This window comes from Peromyscus californicus, unplaced genomic scaffold (assembly GCF_007827085.1).
Source record: "Peromyscus californicus insignis strain IS unplaced genomic scaffold, ASM782708v3 Scaffold_19__1_contigs__length_69161282, whole genome shotgun sequence".
Taxonomy (NCBI): domain Eukaryota; kingdom Metazoa; phylum Chordata; class Mammalia; order Rodentia; family Cricetidae; genus Peromyscus; species Peromyscus californicus.
Window position 1 is genome coordinate 25812740 of NW_026294491.1, and position 25467 is coordinate 25838206.

A 25467-nucleotide genomic window follows, 5' to 3' on the forward strand; every position below is an offset into this window, starting at 1 on the left:
AGAATGGACACGCGGTTCATGTAACAGCCCCCAGTAGACCTGTGGAGATCCGCTGAGCTCCGTGGTCCCAAGCATCTCAGCGTTTTTCCTCTGCAGCCCGGGGTCTTTGTTTTAAAAGTGTCTCCCTCGCATGAATATCGGCCTGAGCGGGAGCCAGCGGGCACCCTCACGGGTACACCAGGAGGCTCTCTGTACCCAGGGTGAACGCTGGTTCACACTCACTGCAGGCACGCACACCGAGACAGGCGTCTCTGGGTCTTCTCTGGCACATACACCCTCAAAGAAAGACATAAATGCTCACTCCATCAGCTAGGCCATCTGCACATACGCACCTGTGCGCCACCCCTCTGTATTCCCGCAGGTGACGAGCACACACATTTGTCCTGGGCATCTGTTGTCCCAACTTTACCACTTCTGATGGATGCCACTGGGACTCTGAGGAGTATTCATTCATATGAGCTATGCTGTGGCCAGGCATTCAGTCCCTCCTTGTACACCTCTGCACTGGCACCTGACCCCAGGACTGAATATACCATTGAATATAGGACAGTGGCCACATGTCCAGCTTGCTCATTTGGCATAGACTGTCACCACATGTGAACTCTACCTAGGCTTCTCAGGCATGCTGCCAGCCTGGGCCTTGGCACTGGAGCCTGGTACAGCCTGAGCTCTTGCCCTGACGTAACAGTGTTGTCAAAGGGACCACATTTGGGATAGTTGGTTCCCGGCTGCCTCCAGAATCCTGGCCCAGCTTCCCCTGCACCAGTCTGCAAGGATCCAGGACTTTCCAGGCACGAGGACAGTAGCAACAGAGTGATGACCTCCCATGAGCCTTGTTTGGCTGGGATGCTACCCTGGCCTTGCAGGCAGTCACCCCAATTCCATACTATGTGGGCAAGGCCCTTGGATCTGGAGCTTCCATGGCGTTACCTCCCAGCTGTCATTCTGTACTCAGGAGAGCCCGTGTGGTAGGACCTATGACGTCTCCTGCCTTCCTCACAGCCAACAAGGAGGGTGAAGGCAGGTAGCTAGTGGGCAGAGCGGTCATCTGCCAAGTTATAAGAGATGGAGGACTCGGGCTGCAGGGTGGTATACTTGGGAATCCGGCTGTTGATCCCAATGCACACGGGGCTTAGGCTTTGGTCCTGGTGCCTGGATGGGACGCAGAAGCATTCCAAGCTCCCACATAGCCAGGTGTAAAGTGTGGGGGCTACAGGTGCCGATTTCCCTATACCATGAGGAATCTGCTGTCGTGCCAGGCAGCCCCCAACTCTAAAGCAGGATGTGGAAGCCCAGAGTTGATTCTGCCGAGCCTGAGCCAGCGGCTTGCTGAAGGCCTGTTACCACACAGAAGCTCCAGTCCCTGTTCCTCAGGATGCCTTTGGCAGACATTAGAGCCGTGCCCTTCCCCACCGACCCTCAGGAATGACCCTAAGCTTTCAGCTGTTCAACTGACCCCCAAACAGTAGCCCCTTCCTTGGCTACATGCTTTAGCCCTCTTGGGAAGTCCCAACCATTGCCCCCTCAAAACCCCCATTCCTGAGTAGAGCATTGGGGTGTTTGCTGGAGTCCCAGCCAAGCTCCTGTCTCTGACTCCAGCCTCCCTGGACTCCCAAGGGTGGGTAGCGGTGGCCTAAATGTCAGAAAGCTTGAGAATGTTGCCTGGTGTGTTGTGCTGAGAGATCGAGGGCCACATCTGGACCAGTTTGCAAAGGTCAGCATCAAGCTCCAGGTCCAAATTACAAAGTCTTGTTACTGCTTCCTAGTGGTTCTCACGGGGTTACCCGATGGCTCCTCATAAAGAGGAAAACTTCCCCCTTTTCGCCTTCCAGAAAACCGTGACGTATCTCCTTGCACATCCAACCGTGGTGACACTACTTATGATGGATGGTAGTCACTGTCAACGCCACGCCAGGAGGCAGGTCTTCAGGGAGATTAGCCTCTGAGAATGTCTGTGAGGGATTGTCTGGATTACATGGGTTGATGATAATAGGGAGACCCATCTTAGTTGTGGGTGGGACCGTTCCCTGGCTAAGGAGACTTTGGGTTGTATGAAATGGAGAGGGTAAGCTAAGCGCCAGCATGCATTTATTCATCACTCTTTTCCGGCTGTGGATGCGACCTGAAGGAGTTGGGGGAGGGGGAGGTTACTAGACAGCGGGAGAGGAGGTAGCACTTTGACCTCAGAGTATGAGGAAACTTCCCTCACTCGCCCGCTCAGCTTCTTGTCCTTATTTTTGAGACGGGGTCTCCTGTATCCCCAGCTGATCTGGAATGTCTCATCTTCCTGCCTCTGTCTCCCTCGTGCTGGCCTGTACACCACACCTAGGTTATAGGGTGTTGGGGATGAATCCAGGACTCAGCGTATGTGCCGCAAGTGCTCTGTCAGCCGAGCTACAGCCCCATGGTCCTTTGCAGCTCAGCCCGAGCTCCCTGCGTCTAGTGCCCACTCAGCTCTCTCACTGCAGACCCCTTGGGACTGTCCCAAACCTGGCTCACCTTGGCTTGAGACTGAGAAGCTCCCTACCCCTGCTGCCAAAGCTCTCCCGCCTCTTTCACCAAAACCTGGTTGCAGCCTCACTGACTGCCCCGTGCTGACGACCCCACAGGGAAGCCGGCACCAGTGGCCCCCTCCAGAGTTTGGTGCCCTCCCCTTCCCTTGCCACCATGCCCAAGAGATCTTGACGCAAGGAGCCGCAAGAGCAGCTCCCCAGGAATGAGGCTTTCTTTCCACTTCCTCCCCATCCATTTCCCGGCAAATGTTTGCAGCAGGCCCAAGGACTCTGCAGGAAAGCCTGGTCTAGACTGCTGCCCCTGTTCTCCATTACTGTTTTGGTCTAAGCTAATGTGGCAGTGGGTGAGCATGAGAGTGTGTACATGTGCTGTGTCCAGTTGGTTCCAGGACAACCTGGGGCCTCACCTCCTACTCCCTGGGGCCCCACCAAGCTCCCTGGCACCTGGCGGAAAGCATTTCCAGGGTGCCAGAGTTACTCTTTTCCCCAGGGGCAGCCTAGGGGAGGAGAGACGGAACAGCTGGGTAGAGCATGAGTGTGTACCCTTCCCTAGGCATCCCCATAGCCTGGGTGGGGAGACAGTGGGCAGAAGGGCAGTTGCCAGGAAGTTAGAGGTGCTGCCTCATAGGTGTCTCCCAGGAAGTGTTCAGGAAGCACCTGCCCAAAGTAGGGGTTACAGTGGGGACCCACTCCCAGCTGTCTGTCTGTCTGTCTTCCTGCCGTCACTTCGTAGCGGCTCCATCCGTCCTCCAGCCAGGTCCACACTTCCTGACAATGTGGGTCCCTAGTTCGGTAGATAGGGAAACTGATACTGAGAGAGGACAGGGATTGAGGTCATACAGTCAGTTAATCATATCGCCGGACGGGGCTCCAAAGTGTGAGTCTTGGTTCAATGCGCTCTCCACTATAGCAGGTGGCTATGCAAATTGATGTAAATTTTATGCAAATTCGAGTGGCTTCTTGCACCAGGGGAGTGGGGGTGTCCTAGTGGAGCTGATGGAGAAGGGGAGCGGGGGTGGGGGGGATTTCCTCATTCACAGATTATCAGATCTCACAAGGTCTGTGAAGACCTGTGTCCCCGACAGTCTGCTGATCGCTGAGGACTGCTAGGTGGCATGTCCTGCTGCTGCTGGGATTAATGGGGTCAACAATGCCAGGAAATAGCCAGAGGAAGCCTCCGGGATGGGCCCCTGGAGTCTACTCAATGGCGTGGGCCTGGCCTGGGGAGATTTTTCTCACGAGTCCTCAGACCCCCTGGGTCCCCATCAAATAAAGGTGACCCAAATGAAGAAGGAGATTTATTTCCTGGCTTTGGAGTGAGCTGTGCCCCTTGCCCCTCACTTTCCTCCTAGCCAGAGAACAATGAGGGCCCCCCAGAGGTACTTTCCTGTGGGAACAGGTGCATAGGTGGATAGCCATGGCCCCCAAGCTCCCGCCCCCAGCCTACTTCGGCTGCCACTCACTGGGTAAATGACACTGAGATGGTTGCCCTGAGGGTCACTTCCCAGAATCCCCAGGTCCTTTGAAACAACGCCAGGCTCTGACGTCCTCACTAGTGTCTGGGTGTCCAGGAAGAGGTTTATTTGCTTGTTTGTTTACATCATCCAGATAACTGCAGTCACAATTCCCCCCAAATGATGGGAGAAGTTCTGAGACACAATCACTCATGCTCCCACCCAGACCCGACTCCTCCTTGCCTGTTAGTACATTTCCTCTCAGGCACATGCCCGGGTTTGTTTTATGGTTTACTCATGTACTTAATATCGCTCTGATCTCCTCGGGTAACACCCGCCCCCTCCCCTGCCCCCCACGACTGTCCTTGAATAATTGCGCAGACTTCTTCGTTTGCTCTGTCATACCTGAGCGAGTGCAGTTCACATCATAGGTGTTCTTTACCCAGCCAGAGGGGCACTTCACGCTCATCTTTGTGCTCACAGCTAGTCGAGTCCCTTGGGAGAGTTTCCCAGAAGTGGGGATCGTAGGTGAAAAGTCATGCCCTACTTTACACACCCTGTTGGATAGCTCTGTGGATTTGGGGTAAGAGTCACCTCCCAAGTTCATTGTCAGAAGTCCCAGCAGATGGGCACAGACAGATGGCCACATTCCATACTTCACTATGCCTCACCGACTGGGGGAGGGTGGTGAAAGAGGAGCTTGGGGGCTCTCACTTTCAGAGCCCCTAGAAACCCCAGTGCGTGAGGACCGGCTTTACGGAGCAGGCCACTCCTCGTTGCTAATTAGCGCCATCCATCTGCAGTCAGATCTGGACCGAGCGGAAGCCCTTTAAGTAATTTGCTCTTTTAATATCACTCCTGTGATCTCATTTAATTTCCTCAACCAAACTTTGTTCGCAGAGGAAGCCAGAGGCTCTGCGCCCGGCTAGCAGGCTGATTCTCACCCTTCCCGATGGCAGGTTTGACTTCCAGATGATCGGCTGAGGCTTCCTTCAGCTTGTACCCCAAAACAAAAGCGCTATTCCTTACCAGCTGCAAAAGGGGAAGTGTGGAATGGAAGAGGTAGCTGTAAATAGGGGCAAGGCTGCACTCTTTGATGTGAGCGCCCACGGTCTCTGGGTCACATTCTTTCCATGTCCCTAGGAGGCCGAGTTAGATTTTTGTTCTGTGAGCTTGTTATTGTCCTCTCAATGACTTGATCTGTTCCCATCCTTGGCCCTTCCCTCTGGATAGCCAGGTGTCACTCTGAGGAGAGTTGAACTGTTGTGGTCATAAGGGCCTACTCAGGAGTGATTAGGTGAGTGGGTACGCCCGCCTGCCTGCCGCACCCATACAGCTGGTCCCGCACAGAGCCACATGTAACCGGGCTGCAGCTCCTTCAGGAAGGGAGGTGCTGCCGAGCCAGCAGCATTGGTGGTGCGGGGAGAGGCTAGTGATTTATGGCCACCTTATTCCCCCTGTGCCCCGCCTGCAACCGGTGTACTTCCTGCCTAATGGAAGCTCGCGCAGAGGGAAATAACTCTGCCAGGAATGGATCTAGTGACGGGGGGCAGCCACCACAGGTTAAGAGCGGGATGGGGGACATCAGACAGAGGCCAGAGCCCAGTCTAGAAAGCTCCGAGAGAGAGCAGATGGAGACCAGTGGGGATGCCTGCGTGGAGGGTGGCCTTGCCTGGCATTCCTCAGACCAGCTTCCCCAGACACCCCAGTGAGGAGCCAAGAGGTGAACTCAGACTTGAGGTCCCAGATGCTCGGTGGCACCCCAGCCTGTGTCTAGGAAGCGAGCTTTGGTGATCATAGACTAAGAGTCTCATCCGACCCTTCAGTGACAGATGGAAAAGCAAAGGCTGGAAGAGGGTCAGGACTTGTCCAAAGTCACACAGCTACTGAGCTGGGGTCCAGAGCCCAGGCCCTCCTGCCTCTCTGCCAAGCCACAGGCGCATTCCAGCCAGCGTGGGGGTGAGGGAGCAGAGACATGAGCTGGGAGAAGCCAAGGTGACATTGGGTGGTCAGGCTGGGAATGTCAGGGAGGGTCAGGGTGACCAGGGCTGAGGGGGGTTGGGAAGGGCCAGCATCTGGTATAGTACCCCTCCAAGGCTAGTTGAGGAGAACACTGGAATCCCACAACCGAGTGGGTCCCTCCTTGGCTGGAACATCCTATGTCTGATGCTCAGAAGCGAGCAGGAAGGGACTGTACCCCAGATGTCACCACATGCCTTTCCTCTGATGGGAACATGAAGCCTGGGTCTCCTCCCTCCCCTCCCCCCCAACCCAGCTATCTGTAGCTCAGTATGTGAGCAGCCTGCCCCTCACCTCTGTGGAGCCTCTGCCTACCCCCCCCCCCCACTCGCTAAATGGAATGATTCTATTACCTCATGGGAAAGGTAGGAGTCTGGGGCTGAGATTTCTAAGCCTAAGTGAATAAATGCTGCCCATAGTTCAGATTCTAAGGCCCAGATACATCCCCGGCCTCCTTCTCCTGAAGGCCTCCAAACCAGTCAGTCACCTAGGTGGCCCATGTCCCCATGCTGGACCCCACTGGGAAGGGGCAGCACCCAGGGCCACCTGCCTAGGCTCTGGCTTCCCTCCTCCTTGGCATCCCTCTGCTGGGCGGTGAGCTCCCTCCTCCTCCTCATGCCAGGTGCTCCTCGGAGGTGTGTGTGGGTTGGGAAGGTGTTGTTGCTTCTGGCCGGGGGCCCAACAGCCACCTGGGACTTGACAACAACTCCCGTGCCTGTCGCAAGGCCGAGAGGTGACTATGGCCAGGTGTGCTGGGACCTCTGCCAGGTCACCTGGTCTCAGTGGCTCCCACAAACACTGAGTGCCTTGCCAATGGTCTCGTGGGTATGCACCCATTTCATAGACAGGAAAATAAAGGCCAGAGACATAGACAGTGTGTCCAAGAAAAGTGATACCTAACTTGGAAACATTTTTCTTTTTTAGCATCCTTTTTATGCCGGCCATCTAGCTAGTAATGCCACGTGGGATTGGGGTTATTCTGTTTGATATCTAGGGACTTGGTTTTACAGGTGAAGAATACGGCCCAGAGAGGCAAATCACCTACCTAAAATCCCACAGCTATCAAAGCCAAGTTCCTGTCCTGTGCGTTGGTCCCTTTTAAGGGCAAGGCCCCTTCAGTGTCTGGGTGAGATAGGTGCCCTTAGCTGTTGGCAGGGCAGAGCCAGGCTCCCACCTCTTGGTGAGGCTGGAGGCATCCACATGAACTGCTTTGTGCTTGTCTCTGCCCACTACTGCCACGCCAAGAGGAGAGGAAGGTTTGCAGATCGGCCAAAGGCTGGCAGTCTCTCCCATTCTTATTCTTAAGGGCCAGGGCTATAGTTGCTCTTCTAAACATAGCGTCCCTCCCCCGACTAAGCAGCCTGGCATCTCCCCCCAGCAGTTGATAGACTTTTCCTAAACCTCTATTCCCAGCACCTAGACCTCAGGACAGGCCATGAACTTAGCACTTCCTTTTTTTGAAGAAGGAGGTCCAGAGAGAGGATGGGCCTTGCCAGAAGTCACATAGCATGGACCTCCAAGTAATCCTTCCCAGATTCCTACCAGGAAAAGGCAGAAGGAGCCAAGGGTGGAATTGTGTGGCGAGCTCTAACCATGTAACCGCCTCATCTCCCAGTTACCAGGGTCCTCACACCTATGTGGCTGTTTCTCTTGGGCTTGGTTCTCAGCCCTGCAGAGCCATCCACGTGACGGCTAAAGATCCCCTTAGCAGAAACCCGAGCATTCAAAGCCCTTCTTCCTCCACTCTGCCCAAGGATGACTGTCACCTGTCCAAGGGGGACCTTGGGCCTCAAGGTGCAGGACTATGGGGGTCCTGTACACCAGCCGTCACTAGAGTCCCACAAGGTGAGCTGGGACCGAAGTGGCCATCATGGGCAGGGTGGAGGTGAGTGAATGAGTAAAATAGACCATTAGAAAAATTGTAACGACTAATCTTAGGCTCGGACAGCCCTTCACAGTTTATAAAAGACTCTTGCATTCATAAGAATCTAGTGTTTACCCCATCCAAGACCATGGACGAGGCTGTAAAGGCTTAGCCCCACACAGCTAGATTGTAGGAGTCTGTGGAGAAGACTTGAAGTCTGGTGTCCTGCTCAGTCCTCTGTGGTTACTGTCATACTGTGACTCTATTTACCTTAGAGTGGCCTGGGAGTCTCTGTGATTCCCATTTTATAGAGGAGGAAATAATAAGACACAGAGACCTGAGACTAATGAAGACACAGGTGCTTGGGGCAGGGTGGAGGGTGGAGCCCAGGTCCGTCCACTCATTCGGGACAGACAGCAGGGCGGCAGTTCCTCAGGTGGAAGCCACTGTCTGTTGGGGACGACCCCTGGGATAGCACAGCTCAGGTTCGAGCTGAAACTTCTGAGAAACAAGCCAGCGGCCCAAAGGGACTTTTGTCATTGTCTCTGCTGGTGGGGACAGGTCGAATCAGGGCTCAGTGGCCCACTGCAGGGGTTCACTCCCTTGCCTCTGTCAGAAGGGTTCCCGGCTGCACCAGCCTCATCCACACCATTCCTGCCTCCCAGACCCAAAGCTCTGCATAGAGAACGTATCTTGGAATCCAGTGCTCCTGTGCCAGGAACCACCGTCCCAGGAGGCATGGGGAGTACTGGGGTCCCTGCCCAAGCCCCACAGAGGAGGTGGAAGCTGCCTGAGGTCAGAGAGCAGGCTGGGCCTAGACTGTGTAGGTCTCTGATGGCTCAGGGTGTGGCCCATAGTCCCAGTGGCTGGCTGCCCTGTTTCCTATTTAGAGTGTCCTTCTGAAAATGCCCTCCGGTCCTGGCTCAGCATAGCAGGTGAGGTGAGGCAGTTACCCTCCCTTGTTGTCTCAGGGGCTCCCTTGTCTCGCTTGTCAGGACCTACGCTGTGAAAGTGAGGCTGGGGCAGGCAGGGCTATGGCCACCCTGTCCAGTCCCATCCCACCCCGTCCTCTAGGACAGCTCTTACATACCCTTGAAGCCAGCCACAACCGCCCTTTCTCTGGGATTAAAGGCACCACTGAAGAGGCCCTGAGGGGTCCGAGCAGAGTGGGGGAGGGGAGGCATCTTAGAGACTGCATCCCTGCGGGTCACCTGAGGCCAGTGGGCAGTGGTTGTTAGAGTCCTCCTCGGGTATTTGGGCCGTGAGAGAAGCCCAGGAAGAGACTATGCAAGGGTGCGGGGCACGGGAGCCGAGCGCAGAGATGCCCAATGCTGTGTTGGACGACTCTCCAGGGAACTCTGCTTCGTTGCAAAAGCTGCCTATGGGTCTTGTGTAGCATAATGGTCCCTAGCCTGCAGTAGGGTTTAACGGGAGTCTACTGAGGAAGCCCCATATTTACAGGGTTGGGGTGGCAGGCTGACCGAGCATGGAGACCGTTCACTAAGAAAGTCGAGTCACCCACCTCCAGTTGTTGAGAAAGGGTGAGTGGGGACTGATTAAATCAGGGATGGTGGAATGTCTTCTTCATTAGCTGATTGTAGTTCACTGTTCTCTATATTAAGGGCACTGATGCACTGTCCAGATGTGCCACCATTGATTAGTGATGTCTGTCATGCCTGGGGGTGTGCCAGACAGCCAGGAATTTGCCCCCGGAATGGCTTTCTCCCATCCTCACTCACATCCTGATTGATACTCTGAGGCCTAGAAGCCTCAGGATGGTGTGGTGCTGGCTCTGTGCCTTACTAGACCCTGGGATCCGGGCAGAAACTTAAAATCTGGGAGTCTAAACCCTGAACCCCCATCCTGGTGATCCAACCCTGTGTTTGGTCTTGGACATGGTAAACAAGGTGTCCTGCCACCGAGCAAGACCCTAACCCAAGTTCTTCATCTGTTAAAGAAAGAGGAGGATTCCAGTCGGCCTCCCAGGTAGCAGCTTGCAAACCATGGCCCGGCCCTGGCTGAGCCTTAGCTGCTCTTTGCCCTGTATCACTACCATCAGGGACACAGGCCTGAGCGGAGGATCTGTCCTCACTGGCTATGTGAGTGACACCAAGTTGTTTAAAGCCTTGACCCTTAGTTAAGTAAATAGGTGTGCTGTGTCATCTTGGGGTGGTTGCCTAAGGCCCATGACCCTGGGCCTAGCTGAGAGCCACATGGATGTGTCTCAGTTGGTGTCCTTGCGTGTCTGACCTCTGCCTTGGATGGGAATGTTGGCGTGGGTGTGGTAGGGGTGAGGCAGGAGCATAATTTCAAAGCAGTTACAGGCCCGGACTCTCAGTTCTCAACTCTCCCAAGACCGCAGCCCCCAGCCTGAGCTGGCTTCTCCATCAACTCCTGTCCCTTCCTTTAACCAGCCCCATAAAAAGGGAGCAGGCGGGCGGGAGTCCCGCTGCAGACTTTGTAATGTGGCTTGGAGGCGGCCCCTGCGCCTTCCAACCAGGCTGTAATTACGGCTGGCACCAGACACCCCCTCATTACCAGGGCCTGCAAGGAGCACTCTTAATTACAGCATGCAGGCCCGGCTGGAGTGGCTGCAGGGGCAGGCCACAGAAGCAGCCTGCCTCTACAGGGAGGCACCCTGAGCTGGCTGGGAGTGGGGTGGGGGCTGGCCTTGGCCTTGGGCACCCTCCCGAAGGCTCCTTATTCCTCTTGTCTGTGTGGGAAGGTGGGGCCTCCAGAGGAGAGTCCAGGAACTTCAGTACTTCATGCAAGGGTGAAGTTCTTTTTTTTGTTTTTTTCCGAGACAGGGTTTCTCTGTGTAGTTTTGGTGCCTGTCCTGGATCTCGCTCTGTAGACCAGGCTGGCCTCGAACTCACAGAGATCCGCCTGGCTCTGCTGGGATTAAAGAAGTGTGGCTAAGGGGCACTTGTTAAGTATCTACAATATACAGGAATGTCTGGAGATGTGGCTCAGTTGATAGAGTGCTTGCCCTGGCATACACGAGGACCTGGGTTCAGTCCCCAGCACAGCACAAACAGGTGTGGTCTCGCAGGCTGATAACCCTAGCATTCGGGAAGAAGAGACAAAAATTCCTGGTCATGCTTGGCTACACAGTGAGTTCAAGGCCAGCCTGGGCTACTTGAGACTGTGCCTCAAAAATGAAAAATATCTACACTCTACCGTACGCCGGGCCAACCCACAGACACTGCACTGGACAAAGAAATGCCTTCATGCTATCCGACTTTCAAAATGAGAGCATTGTGAGGCCTCGCTGCTAGCAACATATCTGAAGATGCCCCTGTCCCAAGCCTCAAGAGCCTCTCAGTTGCCCCAGCCAGTCTCCTGGGACCCTGTAGCTTCAGTTGGCACAGCGGGATGGGGGTGGGGGTCTCCAGGCTCCTGTCCCAGGATCTTTAAATTGCTCGGTGCCCACACACATGGTCAAATGCAGTATACGTTGAATGTACTGTGGCAGAGCATCTGTCCTCTGGGACCCTGGGGTCTGGAAGGGCCCGGATACTAACAAGGAAGCATGCCAGTGCCAATCCACCTGGGCTTGGAGGAGGTGATGTGGGCAATGAAGAAGACAAGCCAGAAGCAGAGCGGGACCCTGACTGGGGTCGGGGTGGGGTGGGGTATTGCAGTCAGAGCAGGGCACTTTGCAGGTGAGGCCTGAGGAAGGATCCAGGAGTAGCCAGGTAAAGGACAGCAAAGCCGGAAGACAGCCTTTCACCCCCCAGATGGTGCCAATGTCAGACTCAGGCACCCCTGGTAGAAGGGATAGAATTTCAGCATGTCGCTCCTATGGTGTTGGCCTAGGAATAGATAAATAGATGCACAGTCCAGGACCAGCTCTGCCACAGTGCTGTGTGACCTCAGGCCACTCACAACCCTCTCTGAACTGTGGCTCTCATCACATCATCGGTTCCTCACTCTGCCCTGACCCTGGAGCCTGGAAGGAAGTTGCAGGTTTTGTGCCTACCAAGGCCACCTCTTGGGAATAGCAAGGGGACGCTGAAGTGGTGGTAGAGGCTGAGAGCTAGGGCTGGGAGCCCAAGGCTGACCGTTCCCTGAGTTATTAAGAGCCACCCGGAAACAGGCACAAAGGGAATTGTCCTGAGCCCCAGGCAGTTCTCAGCTCCCAGTTGAGAACAATTGGGGAGGAAAAGGGAGGCTTTTTTGTCCAGGGCCAGGACGAGACAGTGACCAGGGACGTGGCTGGGAAAATGCTGGAGTTCTCAGCTAAAATTAGCCACCCACAAAACCTCTGCAGCAAGGGCAGCCCGACGCCTCTATTGTTTTGAACTTTGGATCCCAGGGGACTTGGGAATCCGATGGCGGTCCCCTCTCCTAGATGATATGAACCGCTCTTGAGCCACAAATGCTCAGTAAAGGAACCAGAGGGTGGACAGTCTGAGAGGGAGTGTGCTGGGCTACCCGAGGCCACCGACAGCCTCAAGTTGCCCTATTTGAGACACCCTCCCTTCCCCCAGCAACACTGCCTATGCCCTGGGCTAATGAGGGGCAGGTGTTTGAACTGGGAGGAAGTTAAGGACATTTTAAAATATGGCTCTCTGTTCCTTTCAGGGGAAGCAGCCTTAAGGGGGCACTGCTCTTTGCTGGTGGCACATCCGCTGCCTGGGTTGGACACCTGGCTCTGACTCTTAGTGACCCCGTGACTTTCCATAAACAGTGGTGACGGTTCACATTGCAAAGTTATGGAAGCCATTGAGATGCGGCGCATGACTTAGACATTGATGAGGACGGTACTCGAGATGCGGGGCTTCTAGTTCTCAGAGCCTTCTGATGTGGCCTGTGTGTCCCTGCTGCATCCTCACGGGGTGTCCCACAGGGCAGTATCTGTTTATCAAGTGAGAGTTTGGATTCCCGGGGAGGACAGGGCATTCGTGCAAGAGAACAGGGAACAGAGCTCCACCGAGTGACCGTGTCATCCATTCCTTCGGTTCCACGTGAAAAGTCTTCTGCCGACCCCTTGCAGGAGCGGACGGTGATGGACCTGAGTTGCTCTGACACAACACCAAAAGACTTAAAAAGCATGCAGCGGAGGGACTCAGGTCTGGGTGCTGACTCTCCTCCTCTGTGGACTCGGGCAGGTCACTGTGCCCATTTCCTACCCTCAAGGGCCGGTGGGAGGACCTGCTGACCAGTGGACGCTGGGTGTGTGGCCTGGGAAGCCAATTGTCCCGGCTTCAGTGGTGTTGTTAGCCAGGCTAGTCCTCCTGCTGCCTCCCCCTACCTAAGAGGGCTGGGGACTCAGAGATGGAGTCCCCACCCCCAAGTACCAACTTTGCTGGTACTGTCCAGTGACTTTCTGTGCCCCGGGGGCTTATAGGGACCAAGCAGGGAGACGATGATCTGAGGCCTCATTCCCCTTTTGCAGGGAAGGGGCAGAGAGAGCTCTAGAAGGCCAATGTCCAGGGCGGTAATCAGAGGCAAAGCCTCCCTGAGGGTCCGGCTCTCACCATACAGCCAGAAGCTTTACTGTTCCCAGTGCCTCTGGGGTTCCTAGCAGGTCTCTGCCCCAGCATGTTTCTGTTAGCTCCTCCAAGACCCCGGGGAGTTGGCACTCCTCTTCCATGCTCTCTCCTCCTGTGGAAGCTCCTGGGCTTCCTCTCTGCCCAGCCTGTGGCTCGGGCTCCCTGGGACTCAAGCACTCCTCCATCCACTCACTACTGCTGGCCCCAAGTGTCCTAGCCATCTGCACACCTTGGTGTCATGTTCTGCTTTCACTCTCTGGCCCCCAACTGCTTCAGAGTGGGTTTAGTGCCACCACACCCATTCTACAGATAAACAAACTGAGGCCCCCAGGAGGTAAGGCAGCTGACCTCGAGTCACCCAGCGGGCTAGCAGCTGACCAGGGACTCTTTGAGTGTTTTTCTTCCTTCCTTATTCCACCCAAGAACTTCATGGGTGAGAACTAACCAAGAGCCTGTTACATCCCACGTTCATACCATGGGGGCATCAGAAATGGAGCCAGCTCCCCTGAAGTGACAGTGATCCCTGTGACCTGGAGTGCATGCTCATGCAGTTCCCCAGACTCTTGCTTACACACACACACACACACACACACACACACACACACACACACACACACACACACACCCACCCTCCTGCCCTCTCACCCTCTGCCTGCAGCCCGCTTGGAAAACCAGGTGAGCCGGCCCCAGCCCTGAGCCAAGGCGGCCTGGTGGTTACATCAGCAGGCGCAAACAGGCGGGCTGAGCTGGGCCCTACGTCCCATGAGGGCTGGCAACGGCTCCATCTGCCCCACGGAGTCTGTTTCATTCCCTTCTTCCAGCTTGCATCAGCCTTTTACAGCTCCGTGTCATCACAGGGAGGCCAGGCAGAGGCTGGAGTGGGGGTGGGGGGCCCCTGGAAACCCGAGGCTGTCTATGGATATGTTAGCCCCAGCCAGGCATGCTTGCATGCCTGAAATCCCAACACTCAAGAGGCAGGAAGATCCTTGCAAGTTCAAAGCCAGCCTGGGCTATATAACGAGACCCCTGTCTCAAAAAACCAAAAACTGTTTGTTAGCCAGCACCCTAATACCCTCAGAGGCTCAGCTGCTTTTTCTTCTAGAGGTGACAAGAGAGATCAGCAGCCAACAGGGCAACTGGGCTGAGAAAAGAGTTTTAGACTTCTGAATTGGATAAGCCCAACATCTTGACATTGGCAAAGCAAATTAAAACGACCCCGTCTCCCAGATGGGAAAGATCCAGGGCCTATGGGAAGTGGACTCTCTAGGGACAGTCGTGATTCAGATAACACCAATGACTTCCAGATCAAGAAGGGCATGGGATGGTAGGAGCCTGGAGATGAGAAATTCCTGCGGTTATGGGGCATAAGTAGTTGATGCCTACTGCATGGAGGAGGACGAGGCCATGCCCTTGCAAGTATGAAATTCTCAAATAATAAAAATCAAAAACAAAACAAAACAAAAAGCCATCAAGGGTAACAGTAGGAATGGGTGGTTTTTATTATTTATTTTCCCCAAACCATTCTTAATATCAAGGGTGTGATTGCTTTTATAATCAGAACAGACTCAGAAACATGTTTTCATTAGAAGCAAATGAAAAGTTTTTGGTTTTTTTGAGACTGAGTTTCTCTGTGTAGCATCTCAGGCTGTCCTGGAATTCTCTTTGTAGACCAGGCTGTCCTTGAACTCACGGAGATCCACCTGCCTCTGCCTCCCAAGTGCTGGGATTAAAGGTGTGCACCACCACAGCCCAGAGAAATATTTTAATGTAACTTATTTGTATAGTGTCAGGGATTGAGCCCACAGGGCCTTGTGCATGCTAGGCAAGTGTTCTACTGCTGAACTTTACCCCAGCCGTGAGGAAAGATTTTTAAAATAAAGTCCCTTCTATGCCCCTGGGGGTCTAGTGCCCAGGGGCTCCACTGCTCTGTACAGTGTGATCCAAGGCCCAAATATACCCTCTCTGGTCTCTGTTTCAGAGGACAATGATCAGATGAGCTATGAGGATCTAGGGTTTCCAAAGGGGCTAGTTTCTAAAGGGGCTGTTTCCCGTGGCCCAGGCACTCCCTGTACCCCAACTGATACCCCAATCCCAAAGAGGTTGGCCAGCATAGCCAGGCAAAAGCCTGCCTTCCCAGTGGACCCAGCTCCACAAACAGACAGGGCCCCAGGCTCTCAAGAAGTTTGCTTTATAGTGAACTAGGTGGCTTTAGGTCTCTACTCCAAGGACGCAGTAGTGTGGTGAGCATCCTTTGGCGAAGATGAGAATGGGTAGTGTGGGGAGGCTTGTCTTAGGAAGGCCCTGAGGCCATAGCATTGGAGCTGAAATGGCTCCCCAAGAGCCATGAATCTGGGGAAGGGCTTTCATTTCACAGAGGCCCTGAGGTAGAGGTCAGGGAGGGGGTATCCCAGGGGCTCTGGATGGGTGAGTGGGTGTCTAAAACAGGATTAGGAAAGCTGTTGGAAGGATAGCTGAGGTCTCTCAAGACCCCTCCAGGCTGGGGGCAGGGTGGGTCCAGGGGTCAAAAAGAAAAAGCAAGTTCAATGGGGAAGGTCTGGGGGGGCCTGCAGGCTGGGAAGCAGTAAGACCTGGAGGGCTGTTTGCCAGGCCATCTGAAGGTGCCCACAAACAGGTCTGGAGCATGGGAGAGTTAGGCCAAGAGGAAGGGGGCCCACAGGGTGGACTTAAGGGGCTGCAGCCTGGTCCTTACCTCTGAGGAGACAGACAAAGCTGTTCCCACTGGTCCACAGGATCATCAATGTGTTTGACTGGAGAGAGTGCTGTGTTTCTTAGTAGCTGTGATCTTGGATGTACCCTTTGGCTTTTTCTGAGCCTCAGTTTCTGGCCCTGTAAAATGGAGTGCCGACGCAGGCTTGTTGCGTGGCTGGTGTGTATGTGGTACCATAAAGGTTTTTAAAAGCCTTGAGTGGGATCAGAGGTCGTTTTTCTGGACTAGGTGGATGAGAGAGGCCTTGGTCCCCTTACCCAGGAGAGGAGGAAGCAGATGACATGTCCTCAGAGCTCTGACCCCCCCCCCCCAAGGCTGGCACTGAAGTTAACTGTAGAGGTGTCCATGTCTGGGGGGTCCGGGGTTCAGGGGAAGGGTCTGGAGGGACGGCATGTAGCATAGCTTCCCCAAGTGCCTCTGTGAATTGGGTGGCCCGATGACCCAAGGACTATGTGTCCATCCCCACTCTGTAAGTAACATCGCCACTCTAGCCCAATGCCTGGGCCTTGGAGGGAACCTCACAGGAGCATCGGGACTCCTCTCGGGGTACAGGTTCCTGCCCCATTGGCTCTCTTGGAAAGGCCACTTCCTGTGGCCATCACAGGAAATGACATCATGGGCACAGATGGGTCTGTGGAGGGTGTGGGAACAGGGCTGGGTGAGAGACCTTCTTTGTTAGGAGCAACTTGGTATCCTCAAGCTGGCCAGCCCCCATTTGTCTTCAGTAACGGGCACTGTGACAGCCTCTGAGGGGGGACCACGGCCCGAACCCCATAGGAGCCAGGGCCAGATGGAGGCAGGGCTTTGTGTCCAGGAAGGGGTCCAATCTGTGGGGTTTGTGTTTTTAAAACATAATAATAAGCTGGCTGGTCTCCTCCAGCTCAGCCTGCTCCCCACCGAGCTCAGCAGTTTGCAGTGAATGGGAGAGATTTTCCATGCAGTGGGAGTCAGGCCTGGGAGAATTAGCCGGTGTCCAGAAGCTGAAGAACCACTGTGATTACTGATGATGAATGTGCCCAGCGTGGGGCAGCTCTGCACGTACCTCCCTTACCCACTCCTTCCCTCCTTATCCTGTGCCAGCCAGCCCTGGACACATGGCCCTGTTCTGCTGTGAATAGATGCCTAGAACCGTGCCAGGGTCCCTCGGCCCCAGGGACAAAGGTCCGTGACGGAGGTGTCAAGACCCTCTCCACCAAGCCGCAGCTTTGTCCTGGAACCTCTACCCTGGGAACAAAGTCTGGCCTCTAAAAGAATGATGGGTGCTTGTCCTCCAGTGTGGAACACTGGGCATATGCCTGCATCCTGCCACAGCTGGGCAGCTTTCTGAACCATCTATCAGCCCTGAGCCAGAAACTAAACTCTGATCTGGCTGGGTTAATTTGCTGTCTGATATTGTTGGTTAACCCCTCCCCCTCTTTGTGAGCTGGTCACGTGCAGGTCTCCAGACCACCTCCCTCTAAGGGGTTCAGGTGACAGCAGACCACGGAGCCTGAAGGAGTCAAGGCCTCCAGATCCTCTACCTGTCCATACCACAGCACCATTGTTCTCAAGGCACACTTTCATCTGGTTCCTTGGGTGACCTTCACGGTCACACCCTCAAGTGAACAGACCAGAACTGAGACCCGAGAGGCAATCCACCTTCTCCAGGTCTCCTGGTTCAGACTGAACCAAGTCAGGGACTCTGGACAACCTGCCCACTCCTGCCCAGCCCCAGCCTGGCATCAAGGTCATCACAGGGGAAGAAGCAAAGCTACTCTACTCTCCCTTCATAAGGTGACAAGAACGAACGCTTGAGCAACTGGGGTTAGTGACAATGTGCCTATAATTCGAGCACTCCGGAGACTGGAACAGGAGGATCACAGATTTGAGGGCAGCCTGGTCTACAGAGTGAGACCCTTTTAAAGGAAGGAAAGGAAAGTACTTGGGCTGGGACCTCTGGGAAGCTGGTTTCTTTTTGGTCCTCTGCCTCCTGCCTACTCCAGTGCCACAGGTCTTGGCACCTTTGGAGCTGGTGTCTTCACTGCTGGCGTAGCCCAAGGCCCAGGGAGAAGCTTGTGGACCGAACGATCTCGCCATCCCCACCGCCCTTCTTCAACACCCTGACATGAACACTGAGGTCCCTTGGAAGGGTGTGGTACATCCCCTGCTCTCCAGAACAGCCAGTAAAACTGCTGAGGAGCCTCGGAGCTCCAACCAACAGTGCCTGTGAGGCCCACTGGCTCCACACCTGCCCGTGTGTCCGTGGCCAAGAGAAAGGGGAACTTGGCACTTGGAGGAGAGCAGAGTGGTGTGTGGACTCAAACCTGGCCTTAGAGACAGGGTACAAAAGAGAGGCCGGGACCTCCAGAGGTGGGGAGGCTCTGTGACCTCCAAGGTTAGTGTCATGGCTGGAACCTCCAGCAAGTGGCATCTGTGAACAGCTGTTGGTCTGTCAAAGCAGCCCCGGGGAGAAGGGTCTTCCCGGGTCCCTGAAGGAGTGTGTGTGTGTGTGTGTGTGTGTGTGTGTGTGTGTGTGTGTGTGTGTGTTAAAGTTGGGGGTAGTGGCATTTAAATCACCCCCACAGAGCTCTCATTCCATAGGGACAGGAAGTTAAGAGTGAGGCTTGGGTGGTGCACACCTGTGATCCCGGCACCTGGGAGGTGGATCTCAGGAGGGCCTGGAGTTCAAGGTCACCCTCACCCACCTAGAGTGAGGCCAGCCTGTTGTACTTGATACCTGGTCACAGCCTGGGCTAAAAGGGCTCTGGAAAGTGGGGAGGCCAGGTCCCCTGACTTAGGACTGTGGTTCCCATTCCGTGGGCCATGCCATCTCAGGGTGCTGTGGGATATTTCTTTTAATCCTAGGGAAACAGTAGTCCCAGAAGCTGCTCCAGCACTAATGTTACCTGGGCCTCCTTTAGCTGGGCTGCGGATACTTGGGAGTAAGGATACTCTGCTTTGAGAACTGGTGCTGGGCCCACATGCCATCCCAGTTAGTAAGTTGTTGAAATGAGAGAGAGAGAGAGAGAGATTGATTGTGTGTATGTGTGTATGGAGTGTGTCTGTGTGTGTATTAAAAGCTAAGAGCCACAGATCCACATGTGAGAAAGAACATGTAATATACATTTCCATATCTACCCATTTCCCTGCAAATTTCATTTTTCTTTGTGGATGAATAAAAACTCCACAGTGTGTGTGTGTGTGTGTGTGTGTGTGTGTGTGTGTGTGTGTGTGTGTGTACCACATTTTCAGTATCTGCTCATCCAAATTGATGGGCGTCTGTGCTGATTCCATTTTGTTGCTATTGTGAGTGGAGCCACGATGACCATGGATGTGCAATTATACTGGGTATTTTTCCAAATGGCGACTGAGCTTTTAGGAATAAATTCATGCTGAGTTCCTTGACTCTGACTGTGTAATAAATTCCTCACTTGTTGGGAGGGAATTCTTTGTGGCCTTGTGATAACATGAAAATGGACTGATCTACTACTACCACACTAGAAAGTGAAGGTGACTGTGTTGAGGGTGATCATGAGGTATGTCTAAGGGGCTAGGTAATATCCTTTAAGCAGGGTCAGGCAGAGTAGTCCCCAGGAACTCCCAAGTACCCTCATCCTTGGCTGGTGCCTCAGGACCTGGCTGAGGCCACCACACCTGGGCTCCTGCTGTGCCAAGAGGGGCCCAGTCCAGATGTTTTATTTCTTGGGTTCAAACCTTAGCTCTGCTGTGTGACCTTAAATAGCTTGATCAACCTCTCTGAGCCTCTTTCTCTTCTATAAAATGAAGACAACAGAACACAGAGGGTTGTTGCAAGAATTTGATACCTCACCTGTTCCCAGATACTCCATGGCTCACTGCTTATGGTAGGCATTTGGTAGGACTTCAACAGGGCAATGTGTCCTTACCAAGTGCCAGGCCACTTTCAGGACCATCAAGGGATCTTCAAAGTCGCCCGATAGGAAGCTGGTGCTCCCCTCCCAGTCTTCAGCAACAAAAGAGCAGGACACCCATCAGGATGCACTCTCTCTGGGTCACATAGAGGATTCTGGAAGAGATGGATTCGCACCCCATTGGCTGGTTTCTTGTTTACCACTAGGTTGGGGGTATATGTTTGCACACTCTCTCTCTTCCATCCCACCCCACTAAAGCTAGTCTCTTTTGTCCATCTCTTCTCTCCCAAGACTTACCCCCGGCTTAGGCCAGCCTCCCGTTGCCCACAGAGAAAGGACAGACACATTTTGTTTGTTGTAGTCTTGCAGAACTATGTCCCCTGCCCTTCTGCCTTCAGGGGGATTCCTTGTTGCCGTGCACAGCCTTTTGACCCTGAGGGACAAGTGCATGATGCCCTATTTAGGCCTCTCAGGACCCCACGGCAGGGACAGCACATGGCTGGTGGGAGGGGCCGCATGTGATCCGTGGACACACACAGGCCACCCTGCACTGGATTCCACTTTCCCAGGAGAAGTGAGGGGCGGGGAGCACAGGCCCCCCCACGGCTTGTCCTCAGCTGCCTGATTGTTCTGCGTTTGTGATGCAGAGCCAATTTTCCTAAGTGAATTGTGACCAATCAGAGGCCTGGCCTGCTTTCCTCCCTTCCTGTTTGTCTCACCTCCCAAGGTGCTGTTCTTTCCAGGGACACAGGCGTTTCCACCCAGCCGCCACCACGCGCGGCGGAGGGGGTGGCCACCCCGCTTAGCCCAGCTGTTTGCTCTGAAGGTTCTCCTCTTAAGGTTCTTGCTAAGGGTGTGAGCCTGGGAGGAGGCTGCAGGATGCTCAGAGCCCTGGGCTTGGCACTGCACCCCTGCCCCCCCCCCCACACACACACCCTGCAGGTCCTGGATGCTTCTGTGTCACGCTGTAGCTGCAGAGGGCGGGCGGCGGTGGGTTGGGGCAGAGCTCTGGGCTTTAGCCTCAGCCTGTGTGTTGAGGCTTCGCCGTGGGAGGTGACCGAGGCCAGGCAGAGCCAGGGCAGTGGACGTGGGCAGGTCCAGAGGGGGTGTCCTCGCCTCTGGTCTCCTTGACTTCTCCAGTTAGAAGGAAGAAGGACCACTAACACCCCCAAAGTCTGGCCTTTTAGATGCAAAGCGGGACCGGGAAGCTGTGGGCTCAGGAGACCTCCTGTGAGTGATGGAGCAGGTCCCCAGGGTGAGGGGTGTCCAGCCTGCACTTCATGGTACTCTCCCTCCACAGGCCTTCTTGACGTAGGTGGCCAGGTGCTCCCAGACTCCTTACCGTCAGCACCGGCCGAGCAGCTGCCCCACTTCCTGCAGGAGCCACAGGACGCCTACATCGTAAAGAACAAACCCGTGGAACTGCGCTGCCGAGCCTTCCCCGCCACACAGATCTACTTCAAGTGCAACGGAGAATGGGTCAGCCAGAACGACCACGTCACACAGGAGAGCCTGGATGAGGCCACAGGTGAGACCCGCCCTGCCCGGGCTCCCCAGAGACGCCATACAGCCGTGATGCTCCTCTGGGCCTCAGTGTCCCCTCTGGTCCCCCAGTTGTTGGCTACAAGCCTCCAGCAGGGAACGAGGACTCCCCATCCTCCCACACGGGTGGCCAGTCTTACACTTGTGCACAAGATTCAGCCCTGGCGTTGTCCTTCCATAACTTTGCGTTACGGGGAAAATGGTGCCATTTTCCAGTTACATTCACGATGTGCTTCCTAGACAGAAGTTGTTCTTGGTGTTCCAGAAGAGACTCACACATGCTGAATAGCCCATGGGACCAGAAGTGTTCTAGATTTCAGAATTTTTTGGACTTTGAATTTGCCCAGATTATGAATCAGATAGTCTCCGCCCCCAATTTAAAAAAAAAAAAAAAAAAGCAACATTCAAAACGTTCCCAAACCTGAAACTTCTGCAACATTCTGTCAGCGCTTGGAAGGTTTTGATTTTGGAATGGGGTCGCATGGTGCAGGCTTTGTGATCTTAGCTACTCAGGAGGTTGAGGCAGGAGGATGACAGGTTCAAGTTTATATTAGGACACTGTCTCAAAAAGTGAGAAGAATCGGAAGGGCTGTAGCTCAGTGGCAGAGTGCTTGTCAGTATTCACAAGGTCCTGGGTTCAATCCCCTACATGGCAAAAAAAAAAAAAAAGTTGACTGGCACGATGGCCTGGTGGGTAAAGGCACCTGTCTTACAACCTGAACTTAATCCCTGGACCCACGTGGTAGAAAGAGAGAGAGCTGACTCCAGAAAACCATCTTCTTATTCCAGATGCATGCTGGGCACCCAGGCACTCACACCTGCAGGCGCGCGCGCGCACACACACACACACACACACACACACACACACACACACACACACACACTAAATGTAAAGATATTTTAAGTAATAAAATTGCACATGCCTTTAATTTCAGCACTTGGGAGTCAGAGGCAGATTAATCTCTCTGAGATTGAGGCTAGCCTGGTCTACAGAGTGAGTTCCAGGACAGCCAGGGCTACACAGAGAAACCCTGTCTCAAAAAAAAAAAACAAAAACAAAACAAACTAACTAAATAAGTTTGGGGAAGCATTTTGGCTTGCAGATTAGGGGTGCCCTATCTTGTAAATATTACATGAATGAACAAACAAGTGTTACTGGAACGCAGCCCAGACCCTCAGGAAGGAAGGACAGTGACTGAACCCTGGGGATGGGAAGAGGCACAAGGGCCCTTCCTGCTGAGGTGGGGCCCACGGGGCTGTCAGGTGGTGGCTCAGCGGCTCTAAACATCTCCCGAGGGCTGGCAGGCCCCAGTGCCCCTGGCTCAGTGAAGGTGCCTGTCACCAGGCCCTGTCTCTGGTGTGAGAGCCCTGGGTCGAATGCTTTCCCAGAACGTAGACCTAGGAAGAGAGCACGTACAGGAGCCCCCTGACAGAGGGGAGCCCCCAGACAGAAGGGAGCCCCCAGACAGAGGGGAGCCCGGCAACCCAAGCTGAGCAGCACTGGCATCCAGCCTGGCTCTGATGTTGCTCTCCCTTCTCCTCCTCCTCCTCCTCCTCCTCCTCCTCCTCCTCCTCCTCCTCCTCCTCCTCCTCCTCCTCCTCCTCCTCCTCTTCCCTTTCCTGTTTCTTTTCCTTGGTCACGCCGGATGCTGCCTTCTCAGTCTGTGTTTGTGTCTTTCTTACTTTTTTCCTTCTGTCCATCCCCCACCCCTTTCTGTCTCCTTCAATTTCTGCTTTGCCTCGAGAAGCCTTGATTTCAGACCCGCCCAGATGGAAAGGCCCGCCCCAGACTTGACCACCACTGAGCGCTGCTCTGGAGGTTCAGTGGCAGGTGTGAGCATGGTACCGGCACTGTAATAAAAGAAAAGACTTGATATCCCACTCTCGTCTAAAATCCGATGAATAAAAGAGTTAGAAGCAAAACCAAACAGGCAGGCCTGTCAATCCCAACCTTTGGGAAGCTGAGGCAGGAGGATGGAAAGTTTGAGACCAGCCCAGGTCCACATACATAATGAAGTCTTCTCTCAACAAAAACCTACCACCCAGACGCTATCACTCTGGCTGTGTGACTGTGGGGCAGTCACTCAGCCGCTCTGCGCCCCATGTCCTTCCTTCTGTTAGCCGGAGGTCCCAATGGAGAGGCAATAAGATGGCCTATGCGCGATGTCAGGCAGGCAGAGAACCAGGGCCCTCTGGGCCCTGCCAAACACCTCTGTATTCTTCTTGGGTGGGTTGTCCTGGCTTCTTACAACTAGTCCTTACTTCTTTGGCCTGTGAGTCCCTTCTTGTCCCAGTCAGAGCCAACCACGAGTTCTAACCCAAGCAAGAGGCGGTTTGCCTGCTGGGGTCCTCAGATGATGACCCGTGGTGGCAGTAACTCCATGGTTCCTAGTAACAGTGCCAGCGCAGGGGTCTCTCTCCTGCTATCAGGAGCGCATGGTACCTGCTAGCCCTGAGAACTGGGGTTCTGTTGTCCCCCACAAGCTGTGCATAGTGACAGTGGTCCCACAGCCCATGCATGGGAGGACAGCTGTGACGAGGACAAGAGGAACAGGCCTCCTTGGGGCCCCTGCCTGGACCAGCGGGTAGCCCAAACCGCTGGTAACTGAAAGAGTGCCCTGGGTGTAGAAGGGACAGAAGAGTTCAAGGCAGGAGACAGTGTTCTGAGGCCCTGTGGAAGACTTGGGTCTTTCTGCTGAGGGACCTGTGGAACGTGTGTGTTCTTGACAAGCACAGACTAGCTGGGTGGTGAATGGGTCTGAGGCTACAGAAGGCTGGCTTTAGCTTCCACACAGACCTGGGGAATGGCTATCGATAGCTCCAAATGGAAGCCGGCAGGATCCTGCAGGGGAGCCACAGGCTGGGGTAGAAGGGAGGTGGTGTCTTCCCCTGACACCGAGGACCCCATCTTCTCTCTCCCAGGCTTGCGGGTGCGAGAGGTGCAGATCGAGGTGTCACGGCAGCAGGTGGAGGAACTCTTCGGGCTGGAGGACTACTGGTGCCAGTGTGTAGCCTGGAGCGCTTCAGGGACCACCAAGAGTCGCCGAGCCTACATCCGCATTGCCTGTATGCTGCCCTGATTCCCCCACTCCACCTCCCCACTGCTGTCAGAGAAATACCTGCTAAGGGACAGCGTGTGCATGCCAGCCCACATGGGCTCTTAGACCCAGAAGCCAGGCCCCCTCAGACCCCAGGGTTTCCAGCAGCCCTTGCCACCTGTGGAAGGAAAGCTGAGCCTCTAGGCCAGGTCCCAGAGTCAGGGAGCGGGGCCCTGTTTCCCCAGGTGAAGGGAGCCTGTAATATAGATCCTTAGGTATATTCTGCCCCCTAGTGGCCACAATGGGCACTTCATGTTCCCATCCCTCACTTGATATACTTGGAACTCTTCTCCTCTCAGACCTGCGCAAGAACTTTGACCAGGAGCCTCTGGCAAAGGAGGTGCCGTTGGATCATGAGGTCCTTCTGCAATGCCGCCCACCGGAGGGAATACCTGTGGCTGAGGTGAGGGGGATGTGGCCAGCCAGGCAGGGCACTTCTCAGCAGCTGGAATGCCACAGCCTCTAGACCTCCGTCTGTCTGCCTCTCCTTCCGCACTCCACTCACACGGGACCTTGTCCAGCCCTCCATAGGTGCATGCAACCTCACAGGAAGAGAACCCCGGGGCTCCTTGGGTAGTCTAGCCCCAGTTCTAGTCTCTGACACCCCCACTTGGCACAGACCCAGGAAACCATACTTGTAGATACCGCCAGGTTTCAGTGCGTGCACTTAGATGTCCACTCCATCAGCCAGACATCACCTTCCTCTTTTCCCACGCATGCCCTACACTGGTGTAGAAGTTCAGAGGGGACGTGTGGCTTTGCAGCAGAGGACGGGCCTCTTACTCAGGACTCAGCTGTCAAGCCCCCAAACTTTGTATTGATCACCTAGGCTTCTTCGTGTGCCCTCCTGGGCAGTGGGCACAGTGGGCACCTGGGTGGTGA

The 25467-nt window shown here is 54.6% G+C and overlaps 1 protein-coding gene across 2 annotated transcripts in view; it reads left to right on the plus strand.

The window, feature by feature from the left end:
• The window catches only part of Unc5b (unc-5 netrin receptor B), a 68881-nt gene that overhangs the window by 26802 nt on the left and 16612 nt on the right, over positions 1 to 25467 (plus strand). For both annotated transcript variants that reach the window (XM_052744900.1, XM_052744901.1), the window contains exons 2-4: positions 21246 to 21473; positions 24410 to 24553; positions 24885 to 24988. In XM_052744900.1, the coding sequence (XP_052600860.1) occupies positions 21246 to 21473; positions 24410 to 24553; positions 24885 to 24988 (476 nt within the window). The remainder of the gene's footprint in view (positions 1 to 21245; positions 21474 to 24409; positions 24554 to 24884; positions 24989 to 25467) is intronic.